Raw genomic sequence first — 14,451 nt, forward strand, 5'->3', positions numbered from 1 at the left:
ACATAGTATTTCGATAAATTTATTTCATCAGCCACGATTGTTCAGTTTAACGCTGTAATCTTATACTAAATACGAGCGATACATCATAAATAACAACCGTATAACGAATTATTATCAGCATTTCAAAAGTATAATACGAGATGAGAATTGCCCATTAAAACTATACGAGTAACATGATATCTATTGAAGCCGCATGTCACTATTATTGCGAGCCGCACATAGTAAGAGGCCGAAATTATGTTGATCGTCTATCGCTTTGATAAGGGAACTGAAACATCGTGAAATCGTACGAACGACAGTTGTACGTTCGATCGTTAGCGATAAATCTGATTATTGGCAGTATTATTGGGAATACGGATATGCGTATGCGGCGCGTACGTAGCGTTATGTCAACGTCGCGCAGAACTTTTCAAATGATTCGACGAAGGAACGTCTCAGATATAAAAATTATACATCTTCGAGTTTACGTATCCTTCGAGACGCCGTTCGACTCTCCTGGAACATTTTTCCGTCGAATCATTTCGAGCGCTACCTTGTATTATACACAGCCTATAGGACGTATACGTCGCCCGTTGAGTCGTTCAACGGTGTCGGTACACATTCGAGATATAATTACCAATCTATTCGCATATTGAATCAAGCGATTAGGAAGCGCAAGTGTCTTTCTTAACGCACGATACCTCCTGGATTAGGAATTTTATAATTACCATACTTTCTAACTAAAAATATTTACACAGAGAGAGACGATACATCGTATCGCGGCATGCACAGGCAAACGAGTCAACGACGTCTCAGACGTACGCAATGATAGTACGTCTGATACTTTAAACGCGGACGGTTCTTAGAAGAAGTTTCAAGTTTCAACAACATTAACAGCGTATACGTAGATATTTACATGATTATCAAGGACTAACAGCTTCTGCCGTTCCTGCGACACAGCACTCTACGTACCGTGTTCAAACGAACCGCTTTATTATAAATGTTTTGATCATGTTTGTAAAACGGCCTAGAAATTCGCGTTCTACTCATCGCAAAATGTTCGGAAATCCAAAGATTAAATTAATTCGATATGTCGTAACGCAAAGGGCTCTGCATTGCCTAACGCGGGGAATCTACACATTCACGTAGTTCGCATCTACGTATTCGATATCTCTTTCGTATTGCTGTGTAACTTGGACAAGCTCCGGATGAATTTTATTATCGTAAGCAAACGGACACTAGATCCAGTTATACGTAGGACTTAGGCACGGTCATCTATGTAGACACGTTATCGAGACGTTTACAAAACGGAAAATCGCTTATCTGCTTCGAGCCTAAGTAATACCTGTGGATAATGCGTGTATATATATACGTATTCTTTACATATGAGGCAACTAGTTCTTTACTGAACATTGTGCGTAAACTATACAAATAATTTTAAACAGTCTTTCATTAAGGCTGGGTTCGCCGAGAGATTACATTTCTCTCATTCGCGTTAAACTAAATGTGTTCTTAAGAGTAAACATGCAATGAGATAACGTATTTATAAGTATAGGTACGCGCATTACAATTTCGCTTCGATAAAACTCGCGTTTGATAGAAATGTATTCTTAGTATCAAGAAATTACGGTAACAATAAGCCACTGAGGTACATTATATTATTTAACAAGTTAGATTTTCCTGTCGGAGGAGAAGTTCGAACTTATACGTACACGTGCCAAGCGGAAATAGGTAATTTAACAAAAAAAATGTATAATATATTCGACGCTTCCAATAGAGATAAAAATATCCCTCCTGATTGAAAGACTCTTTACAATACGTATATAGGTCGTTCGTAAATGAAAATTAACTCGCAGCTCAATATGCAATTCGTACTTCGTATAGTAGGTCTTGCGGTCTCTTCGCAGGCTGTTCGGAATGTATGAAAAACTGAAAACGTTCCGGTATTTACTCCCGCTTTAGGCCTTGTACATGTGTATATACGCGTATGCCCGTTCCACGTTGCACGCCGATATCGAAGTTTGAATTGCAATTTCCATCCGTTCCATCGTACCTTCTCCCTGTCCCTCGTCACGGAAATAAGCGTTCCCGACGAAACGTGATTGTTTCTTCGACCAAACGCGTGTACGCTCAAACGAAATCTTCCGAATGCGTTTCGGGATTGTCACGGTTTCTCCGACGACTCTGATTCGAGTCGAAAGAACGAGATTCGTCAGGACAGAACGTGAGCCGAGCAAGGGGATTAGAGAGGGAGGAGAAAACTGTTCAACGCCTGTCCCATCCGCGCGTGCAAACGCAGAAGAGGCAACTCGGCCGTCTGTATTATTGCGCAGAACTGACCGAGGAACGGTCGCTGTCGATCGACGCCGTGTCCGAGAGCGGCACCGAGGACGACGCCAGCGGCGGGGAATCGGACGTGACGCAGTGATCGCGGTACACTTTCACGGATGGCTGTCGCGGGGAGGATAACAGAGCGTTCACGTTCTCGGGTAAAGGGGGTAACACGTTACTTTGAAATTGTCCCGACACGTTGCCGACCGGCTGATAATTAGCTACTACGATGATCTTCCCGCTTCTGCTGCGAGCTTTGCCAACTCCGAAATAACGACTACTCGCCCAAATTAGTTGGGTGAAATGACCTGTCGCAAAGAACACAGAGCAGGCTTAATCTCGATGGATGCGTCGACGACACTACTAATTCTTCGATACTAACGTCTACGTATTGCTTCCGCAATTAATTAGACTCTTTGAGAGGATACCTGCGTTCACATTGGCATGGAGAATGTCCGGTTCTTTCAAAAAATCATATTGCTTTACCGCGGAATACCAGTACGACGCGACGTCTTGCCCGGTTACGTCCGTAGTAATAGCTCCGCCGGGCCGACAGTAGAGATTGTGTCCTACCCCTCGATCGTTTCTATAGTAAAACGTGTTCGTGTGTGCCAAATGGTTGGCCCACGTTTGTGCGTATTCGCATAACTGTAAGAGAGACGACGGCGTCAATTTGAGAAAGGTCCGACGAAATCTGTCAGAGCCCCCTACGCGTACCGTCTACGCCAGGGTTTTCCAAACTTTTTCTGCAATGGAACACTGCGCGAACCCGGAAATTCTAACGGAATATTTGGCTTATCTTTAAGATTTGGTAATTCCCACATAGTTCTTTCGTTCTGTCTCGTGTACGTGCTTGTATTTGAAAAGCAGCTTACCTGCGGCGACATCGTTAAAGGCGGCGAGTTGTGCCTTTGCCGATAGACGTTGTGCCAGCACAGACATTCGGTAATAAACTCGCTGTCTCGCCAGTCAGTCTCCAAATCGTTACTGTCGTGCGCGATACTCATCGGCCTGTTACTCAGGATCTACGTGGCATCGACAGAAAAGAGCAGGGGCAGTAAAAATGTGCCGTTCCAACACAGTCAACTAAACCATCTAGCCTTGTTCGTCTCGATCCTGAACAACGTCCTGAGCATTCGAACTAGATCATTGAAAGATCCCGCGTCCTCACCTTTTTCCATAGCTTCGGCCGATTGTCGAGCTGAGCCCGTTCATTCAGTATCGACGCCGAGGTCGATTCGCAAGTGTCTGTCACCGTGCTCGCTTTGTACAATTTCGACTGCTCCACTCGTTTTCGTAGATTCTCCAACGCTCTCGCCTCTTCTCTCTTTCTAGAAGGAGGCCAATTCGCGTTCGACGTGTGGATCATGCTGATACCGAACGGCGACGCTGAGTCCTGCAAATCCGATCGCAACGATCGTTAAAACGTTCTCCTGGTTCTCGACTGAACTGCATAACACATTCGAGAGATGACTAGAAGAGCGGACTACCTTTTGATTGCCATTGGCGAAGTTGTAATCTGCCAAGTGAGCCGTTTGACTGAGCAAACGACGACTGGCGGGGCATCGATTGCGATTTATTATTTCCTTCTGAATAGCGTAATCGATGAAATAGCTTTCGACTTCCGTGTTATCGCGTTGGGAGGACGGTAGCAGTTCCGTAGTTTCCTCCTCGACGTCGAAGCTTCGATTCACCTCGCGTAACTCCATTTCTCCGTACATACTGTCGGCAGTTGCTCTTTCGGCTGTCCGGTGTTCAACGATGCGATTGACCGCAATACTATCTCTCGACCGTCTCTTGTAACCTCGGTACCTTGTTCTCGATCACCGACTCTCTGAAGTCAACCGCAGCTGCCCACCAGCTTCTCTGTGAAACTCGGACTACCCTCGTCGGTGGTGGTTCCGGTGGTTCCTACCACCTACACACTTCGTAGAAATTGCATGTATCCGTTCTGCATCTGCGTCGTCGCGTTCCTCTACCAACCACTCTACCTGGTGCACGACCATGCGCATCCTCCACCTATGCGTACTGCGTACATTACATTTACACGGAGCGTGTACGGACAGGCACATTCCGATCAGCCGAAAATGCACTGCGACAACGACTGCAGTCCACTTCATGTAGTATGTGTATATGTGCTTCCTAGATAAACGAAGTAATGCTTCCTAGATAATTCTCTCTGGAATCGTAACTCTGCGCGGAAACATTTTCACACGTTGAAGAGGTTTTCAGGCGAACAGCACTCCGTCCGCTTCGGATAAATCCTGTACAAAAACCGTACAAAACGATCGGAAAAGTATGTGCGTAGCATACCATTAAGATTGACTTCTGTGATTTTTAATGCAATAAATTGTGCGATGAAACACAAAGAATCTTAATAGATAATTCTCAAAAGGTAGATTTTTTTTGAATTAAGGGACGAAGTGTTTACTTGTTCCGCGAAATTTTACGATTGGCGCGTTTCGAATCCTCGTGGCCAATCAGCGCGTGATTCTCGAATCGTGTTCAAAACAAAACAGTATGGCCGATATTACGCACAACGGGAAGTAAACCGGGATGCGTTGATGAAACTTGATATTAATTAAAGTCGCGGTTAATTTTTGTTGTTGACATGATCCTCGTACTGTTCCACGTGCTTTACTTCTTCGGTAAATTCGTGTATCAGAGTTATCGAACTAAGCGAAGAGCTATAAAGGATGAGACGATCGGCACGGAGAAACGGTTCAATGTTAGTGATGCAGATTTCATGCTCAGAGATTGTGAAGTGCGTCAAGATTTCGAGCAAAAATCTATCAAGTTTTTCCCTCCAGCGTACGTACAAAGATACGTTGCCGTCATCGATGTGCTCAGGAATTCGATGTATCAGGGAAAACTACGCAAGGTATATTCCGCTCGTTCACGTGTCGTACAACTTTTTCATTACCTCGCGAATACATCTTAAATTCTCTCGTATCATCGTAAACGTCTTGTTCATTACATCTGAGCGGTTATCGTTCCACGAATGACGACGCATCGCGAATTCGTAAAGCACGGAACGCTTGTAGGTTATATGATCGATTCGTCGTCGTCACGAGTTACGAAGGTGTTTGGTTGCAGGTTGTCGATTTCGGATGTGCGGAGCTCGATTTCTTGGTTTATATGAAAAACACTCAGGGTATCGAGGAAATATTATGCGTGGATATTGATAGAACACTGTTAGAATCATTTGAGAACAAGGCCGCTCCGTTGGTCTGCGAGTATTTAAACACGAGGACTGCGCCTCTTGTGATCGAAGTATGCGAAGGTAGCGTGACCCTGAACGACAAGAAGCTGGAAAACACAGACGCCGTGATTTGCATAGAATTGATCGAGCATTTGTATCCAAACGAACTGACAGACCTTCCTCACAACATTTTCGGATACATCCAGCCGAAATTGGTAGTGATAACAACGCCAAACGCAGACTTCAACGTGTTGTTCCCAAACTTTTCTGGGTTCAGACATCCTGACCATAAATTCGAGTGGACTAGACAGCAATTTCAAGACTGGGCAGAAAACGTTACTTCGAGATACCCGGACTATGAGGTGAAGTTCGACGGGATTTGTAAAGGCCCGGAAGGTACAGAACACTTGGGATGTTGCAGCCAAATGGCAATCTTCGAACGCGTCACCGACAAAGAGATTTACAGCAGAGGCATCGAAGGTTTATTCAAGACGGTGGCAAGATACGAATATCCGTTTCGGGTAGACAATCGTTCGGACGAAGAGAAGATTCTCGACGAAGCTACCTTTTACATTAGACAGCTGTCAACGTACAATATAGAGGACGAGGCGATGGAGGCAATATCGCTCGAACAATTAGTAGACATGTTGAAGAGATCTTTTCACGTTTCGATGGAATCGTTGAAGACGATCTTAGAGGAAGCTAACTGGACGATCGAAGATCGTGGATTAGGACCGGTCGTAGTCGTACCTGAGCGGACGTATTCTGATTATGATCTGATGGATGATGATGTCCAGTGGAACGATAACTATTCCGGCTCAGACGGAAACTCCTGGACTCAAGAGCCTGGACCACCTATAAACTCCAGATATGCACATCCAGACTCAAGCACATGGTACAGTGAAAATTGGGATCAAGAACCGAGTATTATCATACCGCAAAACGATCCTGCCCGAGAAGACAATACTGATCTGTTCGACAACGAAAACGTTTTATTGTTAGACAGTGCATCCGAGGTGATGATCGACACTGAAACCGTCGCAGAAACCGCTGAAATCAGTAGAGAAAATTTAAACCCGTTGCCTAGTGTAGATAGCTTCAGCAATACGTTAGCCGACTCTTCCTATGGACGCGAATTCGAAGAAGATACGAGACAAGACTCGCTCCTCGAAACAACGACGGGCACTCGGGATGGCGTCGCGTTCAACTCTGTACGAAAACTCAACCGCACGTTAGACGTTCCACTGTACATGTCTGTTTCGCGCGCGTCTACCTCGCCCGAGCCGTACCTTTTACAGACCGTTCGAGTCGATCAACGTTTGCAAGACAATAGTATGTGCGATCAAAGTATGAGTAATCAATGGATGTTAAATAATTCGCTTGAACAAAAGGTTATCATGGAAGCGAGCGAGGACGAACGTCAAACGTCGAAGGGAAGCAATTCGAACGACGAGGATCATTCCTTACATCGCATCTGTTTGAATACATCGTACAATGAAATGGAAGATTCCGATGTCGAACGTGTAAACGTTAACACTAGTGAAAATGCAATTTGTCTCGGTCGAGAGCAGACACTAAGTATTCAACGAGACAGCGAAACGTCGAAAAATGAGCATATAAAGTTGAACACCGTTCCTAGTACTAATACATTGATAGAAAGTAGCCCACAATTTACAAGTTCGCCGAAGATCCAGGCTAAACCGAATACAATGAGTAAAAAGCGTAGGTCCCTCGATTATAAAGGGTCGAAAAGCGACAATAGTTCCTCCAACGCGACAGGTTTGACGACTTCTTCTAACGATTCGTTAGGCATCAGTAGGGAGATATCTCCGCGAAACAGTAAGAGTGTACACATATCTACGGCGACAACGTCTAGTTTCAGCGATCGTGACGGTTATACATATCTCGATGAAACTGGATTGACAAATAATTCCAACGATACGCTTACGAGTAGCGATACGTCGACGATAGGTTCTACGTTCAACGTCAACAAAGGGACGACAGAAGAATTGTCTGATTCGGATTCTTTGAGCAATGAGAGGAACAAGTCGGTAAATAATCCGGACACTTCTATCGCAGACACGTCAGTAGAAGATCGAGCAATCTTGCATTTATCGAATGGTGCAGAATCATCAAATTGTGATACAGAAACTCCTTTAACGAATCGAGAGTCTCGCGTCGATTTCACTTTCGATATCAAGACTGAATCAGAATCTGAATCGCTTGACGATCGCTATTCGAGAATGAAACGTGTAAATAGTACTGGAACGTGTCGTCATCAGGCCAAAGATGTTAGCGTAGAAAACAGACCCCTCGAGTCCAACGAGAGCGCAAGGGATGCTCAATCAGTATTAAAAAGTGAGAAATGTAAGATTAGAGACCCAAATGCTATTTCGATAGAAATAATAGAAAGCATCGAGTTGAAACCTTCCTCTCCGGAAACAGAAACACCGTCGACCAGTTGGTCCCCGGAAGTAATGGACTCCGGTTACCCAAACACAGCCTCCGCTCAGGATATGACGCCTGAATTCGATCTGTCGAGCATAGCGCAGGATCATATATCCGATTCCGAGCCACCCAGCATAGCAGAGGCTCCGAGGCTCGAAGCTCTCGAGGTTGTCCAAGTTGAAAACGGCGATCTTGCTAACAATAATAGAGACGGTGAAGGTAACAACATGATGGCTGCAGAATTAAATGATTTAGAAGATTTGCAGCCGTTGATCGACGTGCTCGAAAATGATATTGAAAACGAGAATGATATTTACGTTCTAGAGAATGGTTTCCCCATATGGTTGCTAAGAATCCTTAACATGGCTAATCCTCTCGACGTTGAAATGCGCATGCAAGAACGCAGGGAGCTTAGACTCGAGAACAGAGCACCAGGTAATTATCCTTGGAGTTCGAATGCGAATACGTAATGAATGCATTCCTTTCCTCTTGCTTTTCAGCAGATGACGATGCAAGAAACGTGAACGCGGAACACGACGAAGGGTTCAATAGCAGCGCCGAAGAAGACAGTGATTTAGAAAATAATGAGATGAGAGGCAACGCGAACGTTGCCGATGAAAACGTCTTGATGGACAATGCCGAAGATGTTTCGAACAGCGATAGCGGAAGTGAACAGTGGGCCGGTGACACGTGATACCGTTCGAAATAATAAGTCTAGACGAATCGACATATCTCGCTCTGACACGCTTGCAAAGTCTGAAGGTAGAAGTTGAAAGGTAATGTTATCGAAGTGTACTTTTTTCGTTTTTCGTATTTTTTTTTTGGTCTGTCTCGAGACACACTTGAGGTTAAGGTTTCTGAAGAGCATTGCTTTCGTTAGAGGAAAAATTACCTTCCTCTTTTTCGTATCATTGATCTCGCGTTATCGCAGAAAAGCAAACTCGTAACACATTCGTCTTCGCGTCTCTCATATCGAGGAGTTACTTTCCATTCGGTGAACGTGAGACAATATTTCAGTACTTTATATATCTATACGCCGTTGTATACTACGAATTTGAGATTTCCGTGTTTAAAAAACATATATATATATATATTTTCTTACGATTTTCACGAGTCTCGTCGCGTTATTTATTAAGTGATCGAATAGAATTTTCCGAGGTCCTACTTTAGCTGTGTATGATTTAAGAAAGTTTATTCACATGTTACGTTTGCACTTATTTTCGCTGAATTAATAAAACATTGGGTTGATTTGTAACAAGGTGTTCTATTATTTATTGAAATTTATCGAAGACTGAAATGCATATCGTTCCGTTATCATTTCGATCGAATAAATCGTGCTTCCCTAACGAACTGATGATCTTTAAATGCACTCTTGGTGAAGATCCAATCTCGTAGTATACCGTACGTGTAGTCGGCACGTGTACTATTAATACCGCGAAACACTTAGGAAATAGACAGATATATCTTTGTTTATTTCAATAATAGTGGAATGACATTACAAGGTGTACAGTGATACATAAGTTGTAATCTAAATCTTTACACGACTTGTTAGTAGCTTACTTCGATATCATACGTTGTTTTTTCATTTTTGTATTTACACAAGTTATATCTTTTATTCCATACAAGTTCCAAGGTTATTGTGAGAGCTATTGTACGAATTTCTAGAGTGACCATAAACTTTGCTTTCCATCGTGTATATATTACTTAGATAAATATCAATTTAACGACGAGAAATTCAAAGGAACAGAAGGAATTCAATTATCATCGATCTATAAAAAGAGAGGATAGAAAAAGAGGAGTAATCGTTACCAATCTCTTCCGTAAATTTTTACGACGCAAGACAATGGCACGATTATTAATCGCTGATAATGCATACTGATAAGTAGTCCGCAGTACGAACAGCGCGGAAATAAATTAATCGGTAGTCCCGTAAAACGAATGGCACTAATTACGAAGCTAGATTTACAGTCTAAGATATGCGTCGAAACGTCCTCTAATATTTATTATTCGATTTTATTGTTCGCTTGACAAGGAGGGTTTCTTAAACATCCGATTAAATTCTAACTTCAAACAGTGCCTTAACATAATTTCCTTAACATAATTTATGGCCTTAAGTGTAACGCGTGTATACTCTGTCGAAGAAACAGCACTTACCAAACAAACTCTTCAAAAAAAAAGAAAAGAAACAAACAAGAGAGAACGAAACGAACGAAGGAAAAACCTTCCATATCGCGGGAACTATGTCTAGCCTTATGTTAAGTTACGTCGTCCAGTTGTTAATGTACGTACAAAACGTCGGTGTATCGTTATTCACGGTTATTAAAAAACACTGCGAGATAACTGGAATATCGCGTAAAAAATTGAAGACTGTAAAATATTTTCTATGTGCTCGTCGCGATTCGTAGATAGCCGGTTGCAAGCGCGTATACGTGGATCAGTGTTATAGTTTTTCTCGGTTAAAATAAGACGTTACTTAAATCAAATAGGGTAAACGCACGTGTACAATTTTGGAATGTCGGCATAATGTTCGTACAAAAAATTAATTAATGAATCTGCAGATTGTGAAATCTTTGACTTCTGCAGTTTGTCACGTTTAACGGTTGCCTGAGAGCACCATTTATGTACATTGCATCGTATGCTATAGCACTTCTACTCTCCACGTTCTTAAACTAGTTTCATACAAAATGTAGTGAACTTATCGCTAACATCTATTGTAATCATTTTTTTCCGTTTCTACGCATGCCCCCCTCGACTTCTCAATACAAGAAATTTCCAATTTCGCGTAAAATCTGAAGCATACAAAAGAAAATGGAACTTCGAACGATACATCGATAATTCATATACCGAATTTAGGTAGAAATGAGTATAACAAACAAATTATAACGTTATCAACAAGGTATATCTCAAGATTAATATCAACGTTGATTAATATCGATAAAGCTGCCTTCGCTAAAAAAAAGAGACCACTACGTGTAAATAAATAAAACAGTGCACGTGAGGAATCTGACGTAAAGTATACCGAACGTATATCGTGAACAAAGTCTAGAACACTACGTGTAATTATGGACGTACATTTTATGTTCGAATTCGTGTCTAATGAGACACATCTCTTTCTCGTGACGTACCGATTCTTCTTCCGAAACATCGCCTGGTTTAAAGTGACATCGTTTTAATGCGTATGCGTGTGTATTATCATGTGTACGATTAAGCTGTTCCTTCCTTTAGTTGGAAGTAGCTTTCCTCGTTCAAGCTTGTATTGTGTTAGACTCTACTTACTGCATCACACAATTTCTTTGAAATTATCGCGGGTCTCGCGATTACGGGAATGTATCAAGTGGTGCATCTCACCACTGGGCGCGCTGTCCCGTCTTAAATCTTTCATTAACGAGGGAGCCATCACTTCTCTTTTGTTCGCCGCTTCTTTTATACTCGAGAGCGTCTTGCTGAGCCACGGCCAGCTGTTTCTCGCCGCTTGAAGTTCGGAAGCAGTCGCGTGCAATTGATGCGTCAAGTCCTGAAAACCGAGCTAGCCTCGTCATTCTGATTACTGGTACACGTGCCGCGCACGTCGAACAGCGCTCGAGTACGCGTTCGCTCACCTGATTTCTACATTCGGCCTCGACGTGGGCCAGCTTAGTTTGGGCCAACTCCAACTCCAATTCTCGCACCCTCTCCTGCACTCTGTGCAACATGGGATCTACGCTACGGTTTTCCAAAGGATGCGCGATGTCTGCCAATATGTTCGATGAATCCATTATACAACTCCTGCACTTTTCGCATTTCGAGACCTTAGACTGCAAGATACGACGGCTTTAATGCATGTCTGTGCCAGTCCATTGGAGTATTCGCGCTACGGACTCCGTCCGGAAGCCGTTGCGATCGCTGCTGAAGATCACGGTTCTTCTGACGACTCCGTAGCGCGAGTACTCTGTAACCTGTGTTTTTCAATGTTCGCTTCTCACCCGCAATTCGCTGAGCGTTGTCTTCGCGGCATTGTAATCGTCCTCCAATCGTTGACAAATCTGGGAACGAGCATACGCTTTTAACAAGACGTCGCATGCACGTCGAACAGCATCGGTCACGGACTCTTACCTGTTTATATTCGGCAATAATGATGTTGCTACGTCGACTTTCCGCGTCTGCTCTAGCCACCTCGCGTTGCAACATTTCCTTAACTTGAACCAGTTCAGCCTCCAATCTCTGTTTCTCTTCCTCGTTCCTCGCCACTGTACCTCGTAATTGTTCTACCTCGTTACTGTATTCATCCGCGTTTTCTTGCGCCTCTGTGGGACAAAGAAAATTGCCGTTTACAAACCACGTCGATGACAAGTGTACATATTAAGTGCGCGTGTACGATTGTAATCTGTGTAGCCTCATACATATATGTGCAGTAGGCCACTTCGTAGGAGAAAAAGTTGTATCATTATGTAAGGGAGCTCGTTAATATAATCTTACTCTGTATCAATGCCTTTACAATACGACTCATCGTTCCGACGGCACAGCATTTAAAATGAATGACTTCAGTCTTCAATCTAACTGTCGGATATGCGATATCTGGCAGAAGCAGATACCGATGTTCCACTACATGCCTGTGCAGAATGAACCGTAGCCAATTTTAAACTGCTGGCACAGCTGTCAACTTGATACATTTGTTACCTTCTACAGTACGTAAGCATGTATATGATAACTCTGACGAACGCATTCACGTCATTAAGTAAAGTCAGTTAATATGTTTCGAGTGATTTAATCTATCAATTTATAATATACTCGAGATACACGTTTCATTCTGCTCCGTACAATGGGAAATGATGTGATCAAGTTCACGCGTGTAATTAATCGTAAGAGGCGTACCTTGGACCAACATGTTCGAAAACGTGACTTCTATATGTTCTTCCGAGCGCTGACAACTTTGCATACAAATTCTTGATAAATTCGTGTCGCGCTGCGGAAGTACTAGTTGCTAAACGATTTCCCGATAGGCGTTTACAATGCAATTTCTTTGAATTTACAGTTAGTATAGTTAGTATAGTTAGTATAGTTAGTAAAATAGAAAGCTGGAAGCGTTTGTCTCTCGAGACAACTACAATCTGTCACATGCGATTGCAACTGAAGAAGCAACAAATGGTAAGGTGTCTGTAAGGAACAGGGTATACACAGGTGTATTAACAAAATTAAAAACAACGTTCTAAACGGACGATTTATTTCCAATAAGCAAAAATAAATAATATTTAAAAAACAATGTACAAGATGATATACAAAAACTTTAGAAGGATAAGCGCGAAAAAATTTTATTATATTAATTTGATTTATTTTTTGTTCAATTGTATAAAATTTGATAAACTTCATTGTCATAAATAACTAAAAAAAAACAAGATTAAATTTATACCGAAACGATGCTCTTTTGTTTCTAACAAGTGATGCCCGTGATCTATCTTAGCGTTTGCAAACAAAAATCCATAATAAGCGTAACGCAAAACCACTTGAAGGCATATTTTATATTTATTCTGAAAACGCGTACATCCTTGTACCATTTCAACCAGTTTATAGATTCTAGTAACACTATCCTCGTATTCGCTTGAAATAATTTGAATAATGACTGTACTTCACGTTTCAACTGGTTAAAATCGTGTATCACTGAATTCTCCTCTTATCAGCAACACATTTACACAGCTTGCTATTCTACGATTTTGACGATGCGTTCGATAAATATTATACAATAAATTATACAATATACAAAAATAACAAGAAATCCACTAAAGGAGAAATTGTAAAAAAAAAACAGATCGCACTCGGTTTCTTCTTCAAATAGTAATGCGTACTTCGCTAGATAATATTTATCGTTTAGCGCAATTTGAGATACTTTATAGCATTCAACCACCACCCACTTTGTGCAACCAGATATTTCCTACACGAATTATACTGTGAACAGCACAGATCGAATAATTTACTCGTTCGTACGATTTTCCATCCGGTCTGACGAATTCCTTCGTGTAAGACTGGATAAAACATCGTACGAAGAGACGAACTAGAAACGCGTTATCGACATCAATATGATGTAGTTCTCTTTGGCAGTTAACGATTTATAGAGCGCTGCGAATCATCTTAAAAATTAGTCCGATAGTTCGGTCTTCGTAAATGTTTCATAGAAATAAGCCATTGAAAATCGAATTTACATTTACTCGACGGTTATTCTTATCATGTGCGGACGACGCATGCAACAGCATTGTTGCAAGATCGTTGGACGTACTTGTCTGTAAGGTTTAAACATAAAATATGTAATTACCTTTGAGTGTCATAAATTCTGCTTCGTACTTCTTCAGCTTCTTTAAGGTGATGGAACAGGCTAACTTCATGATGGACCGCGATACTTCTTCGCTTCGACAACGCTTAGGCAAATGTACTCGAAAGTATTTCAATATGCTCTCGAAATCTAGTTGCAGCAGTTCCTTCTTACTAGACTGGAGAAATGCATTTTCCCGGTCAGACATTTA

At 42.1% G+C, this 14,451-nt stretch overlaps 3 protein-coding genes across 9 annotated transcripts in view; 1 reads left to right on the forward strand and 2 right to left on the reverse strand.

Annotated features, from left to right (window-relative positions):
- Window positions 1-3: 3 nt before the first annotated feature.
- LOC108625432 (repressed by EFG1 protein 1) lies at window positions 4-4,056 on the reverse strand. The gene is made up of 5 exons (XM_018025484.2): window positions 3,801-4,056; window positions 3,482-3,706; window positions 3,186-3,335; window positions 2,739-2,958; window positions 4-2,618 (listed from the first exon to the last, which is right to left on the reverse strand). Exons 1-5 carry the CDS (start codon window positions 4,029-4,031, stop codon window positions 2,302-2,304), a joined length of 1,143 nt encoding a protein of 380 aa, XP_017880973.1. The 5' UTR covers window positions 4,032-4,056; the 3' UTR covers window positions 4-2,301.
- Window positions 4,057-4,550: 494 nt separating this feature from the next.
- On the forward strand, window positions 4,551-9,215 carry Hen1 (Hen1 methyltransferase). 3 transcript variants are annotated; one of them, XM_026813850.1, is made up of 4 exons: window positions 4,551-5,191; window positions 5,407-8,179; window positions 8,285-8,395; window positions 8,461-9,215. In XM_026813850.1, exons 1-4 carry the CDS (start codon window positions 4,922-4,924, stop codon window positions 8,652-8,654), a joined length of 3,348 nt encoding a protein of 1,115 aa, XP_026669651.1. In that variant the 5' UTR covers window positions 4,551-4,921; the 3' UTR covers window positions 8,655-9,215. The 3 variants fall into 3 exon arrangements, with proteins under 3 accessions (XP_026669651.1, XP_017880892.1, XP_017880893.1); XM_018025403.2 differs by having other exon boundaries at window positions 5,407-8,395; XM_018025404.2 differs by having other exon boundaries at window positions 5,407-8,395; window positions 8,464-9,215.
- Window positions 9,216-9,411: 196 nt separating this feature from the next.
- The window catches only part of GAPcenA (GTPase activating protein and centrosome-associated), a 9,335-nt gene continuing 4,295 nt past the window's right edge, over window positions 9,412-14,451 (reverse strand). For 4 of the 5 annotated variants that reach the window (XM_018025410.2, XM_018025411.2, XM_018025409.2 and 1 more), the window contains exons 13-17: window positions 14,244-14,418; window positions 12,053-12,243; window positions 11,923-11,982; window positions 11,560-11,754; window positions 9,412-11,486 (exon numbers count right to left, since the gene is read on the reverse strand). In XM_018025410.2, the coding sequence (XP_017880899.1) occupies window positions 11,241-11,486; window positions 11,560-11,754; window positions 11,923-11,982; window positions 12,053-12,243; window positions 14,244-14,418 (867 nt within the window). In that variant the 3' untranslated portion in view covers window positions 9,412-11,240. The remainder of the gene's footprint in view (window positions 11,487-11,559; window positions 11,755-11,922; window positions 11,983-12,052; window positions 12,244-14,243; window positions 14,419-14,451) is intronic. The other variant, XM_018025408.2, reaches the window with a different exon arrangement.

This window comes from Ceratina calcarata, unplaced genomic scaffold (assembly GCF_001652005.2).
Source record: "Ceratina calcarata isolate Rehan_Ccalc_2016 unplaced genomic scaffold, ASM165200v1 scaffold351.2, whole genome shotgun sequence".
Taxonomy (NCBI): domain Eukaryota; kingdom Metazoa; phylum Arthropoda; class Insecta; order Hymenoptera; family Apidae; genus Ceratina; species Ceratina calcarata.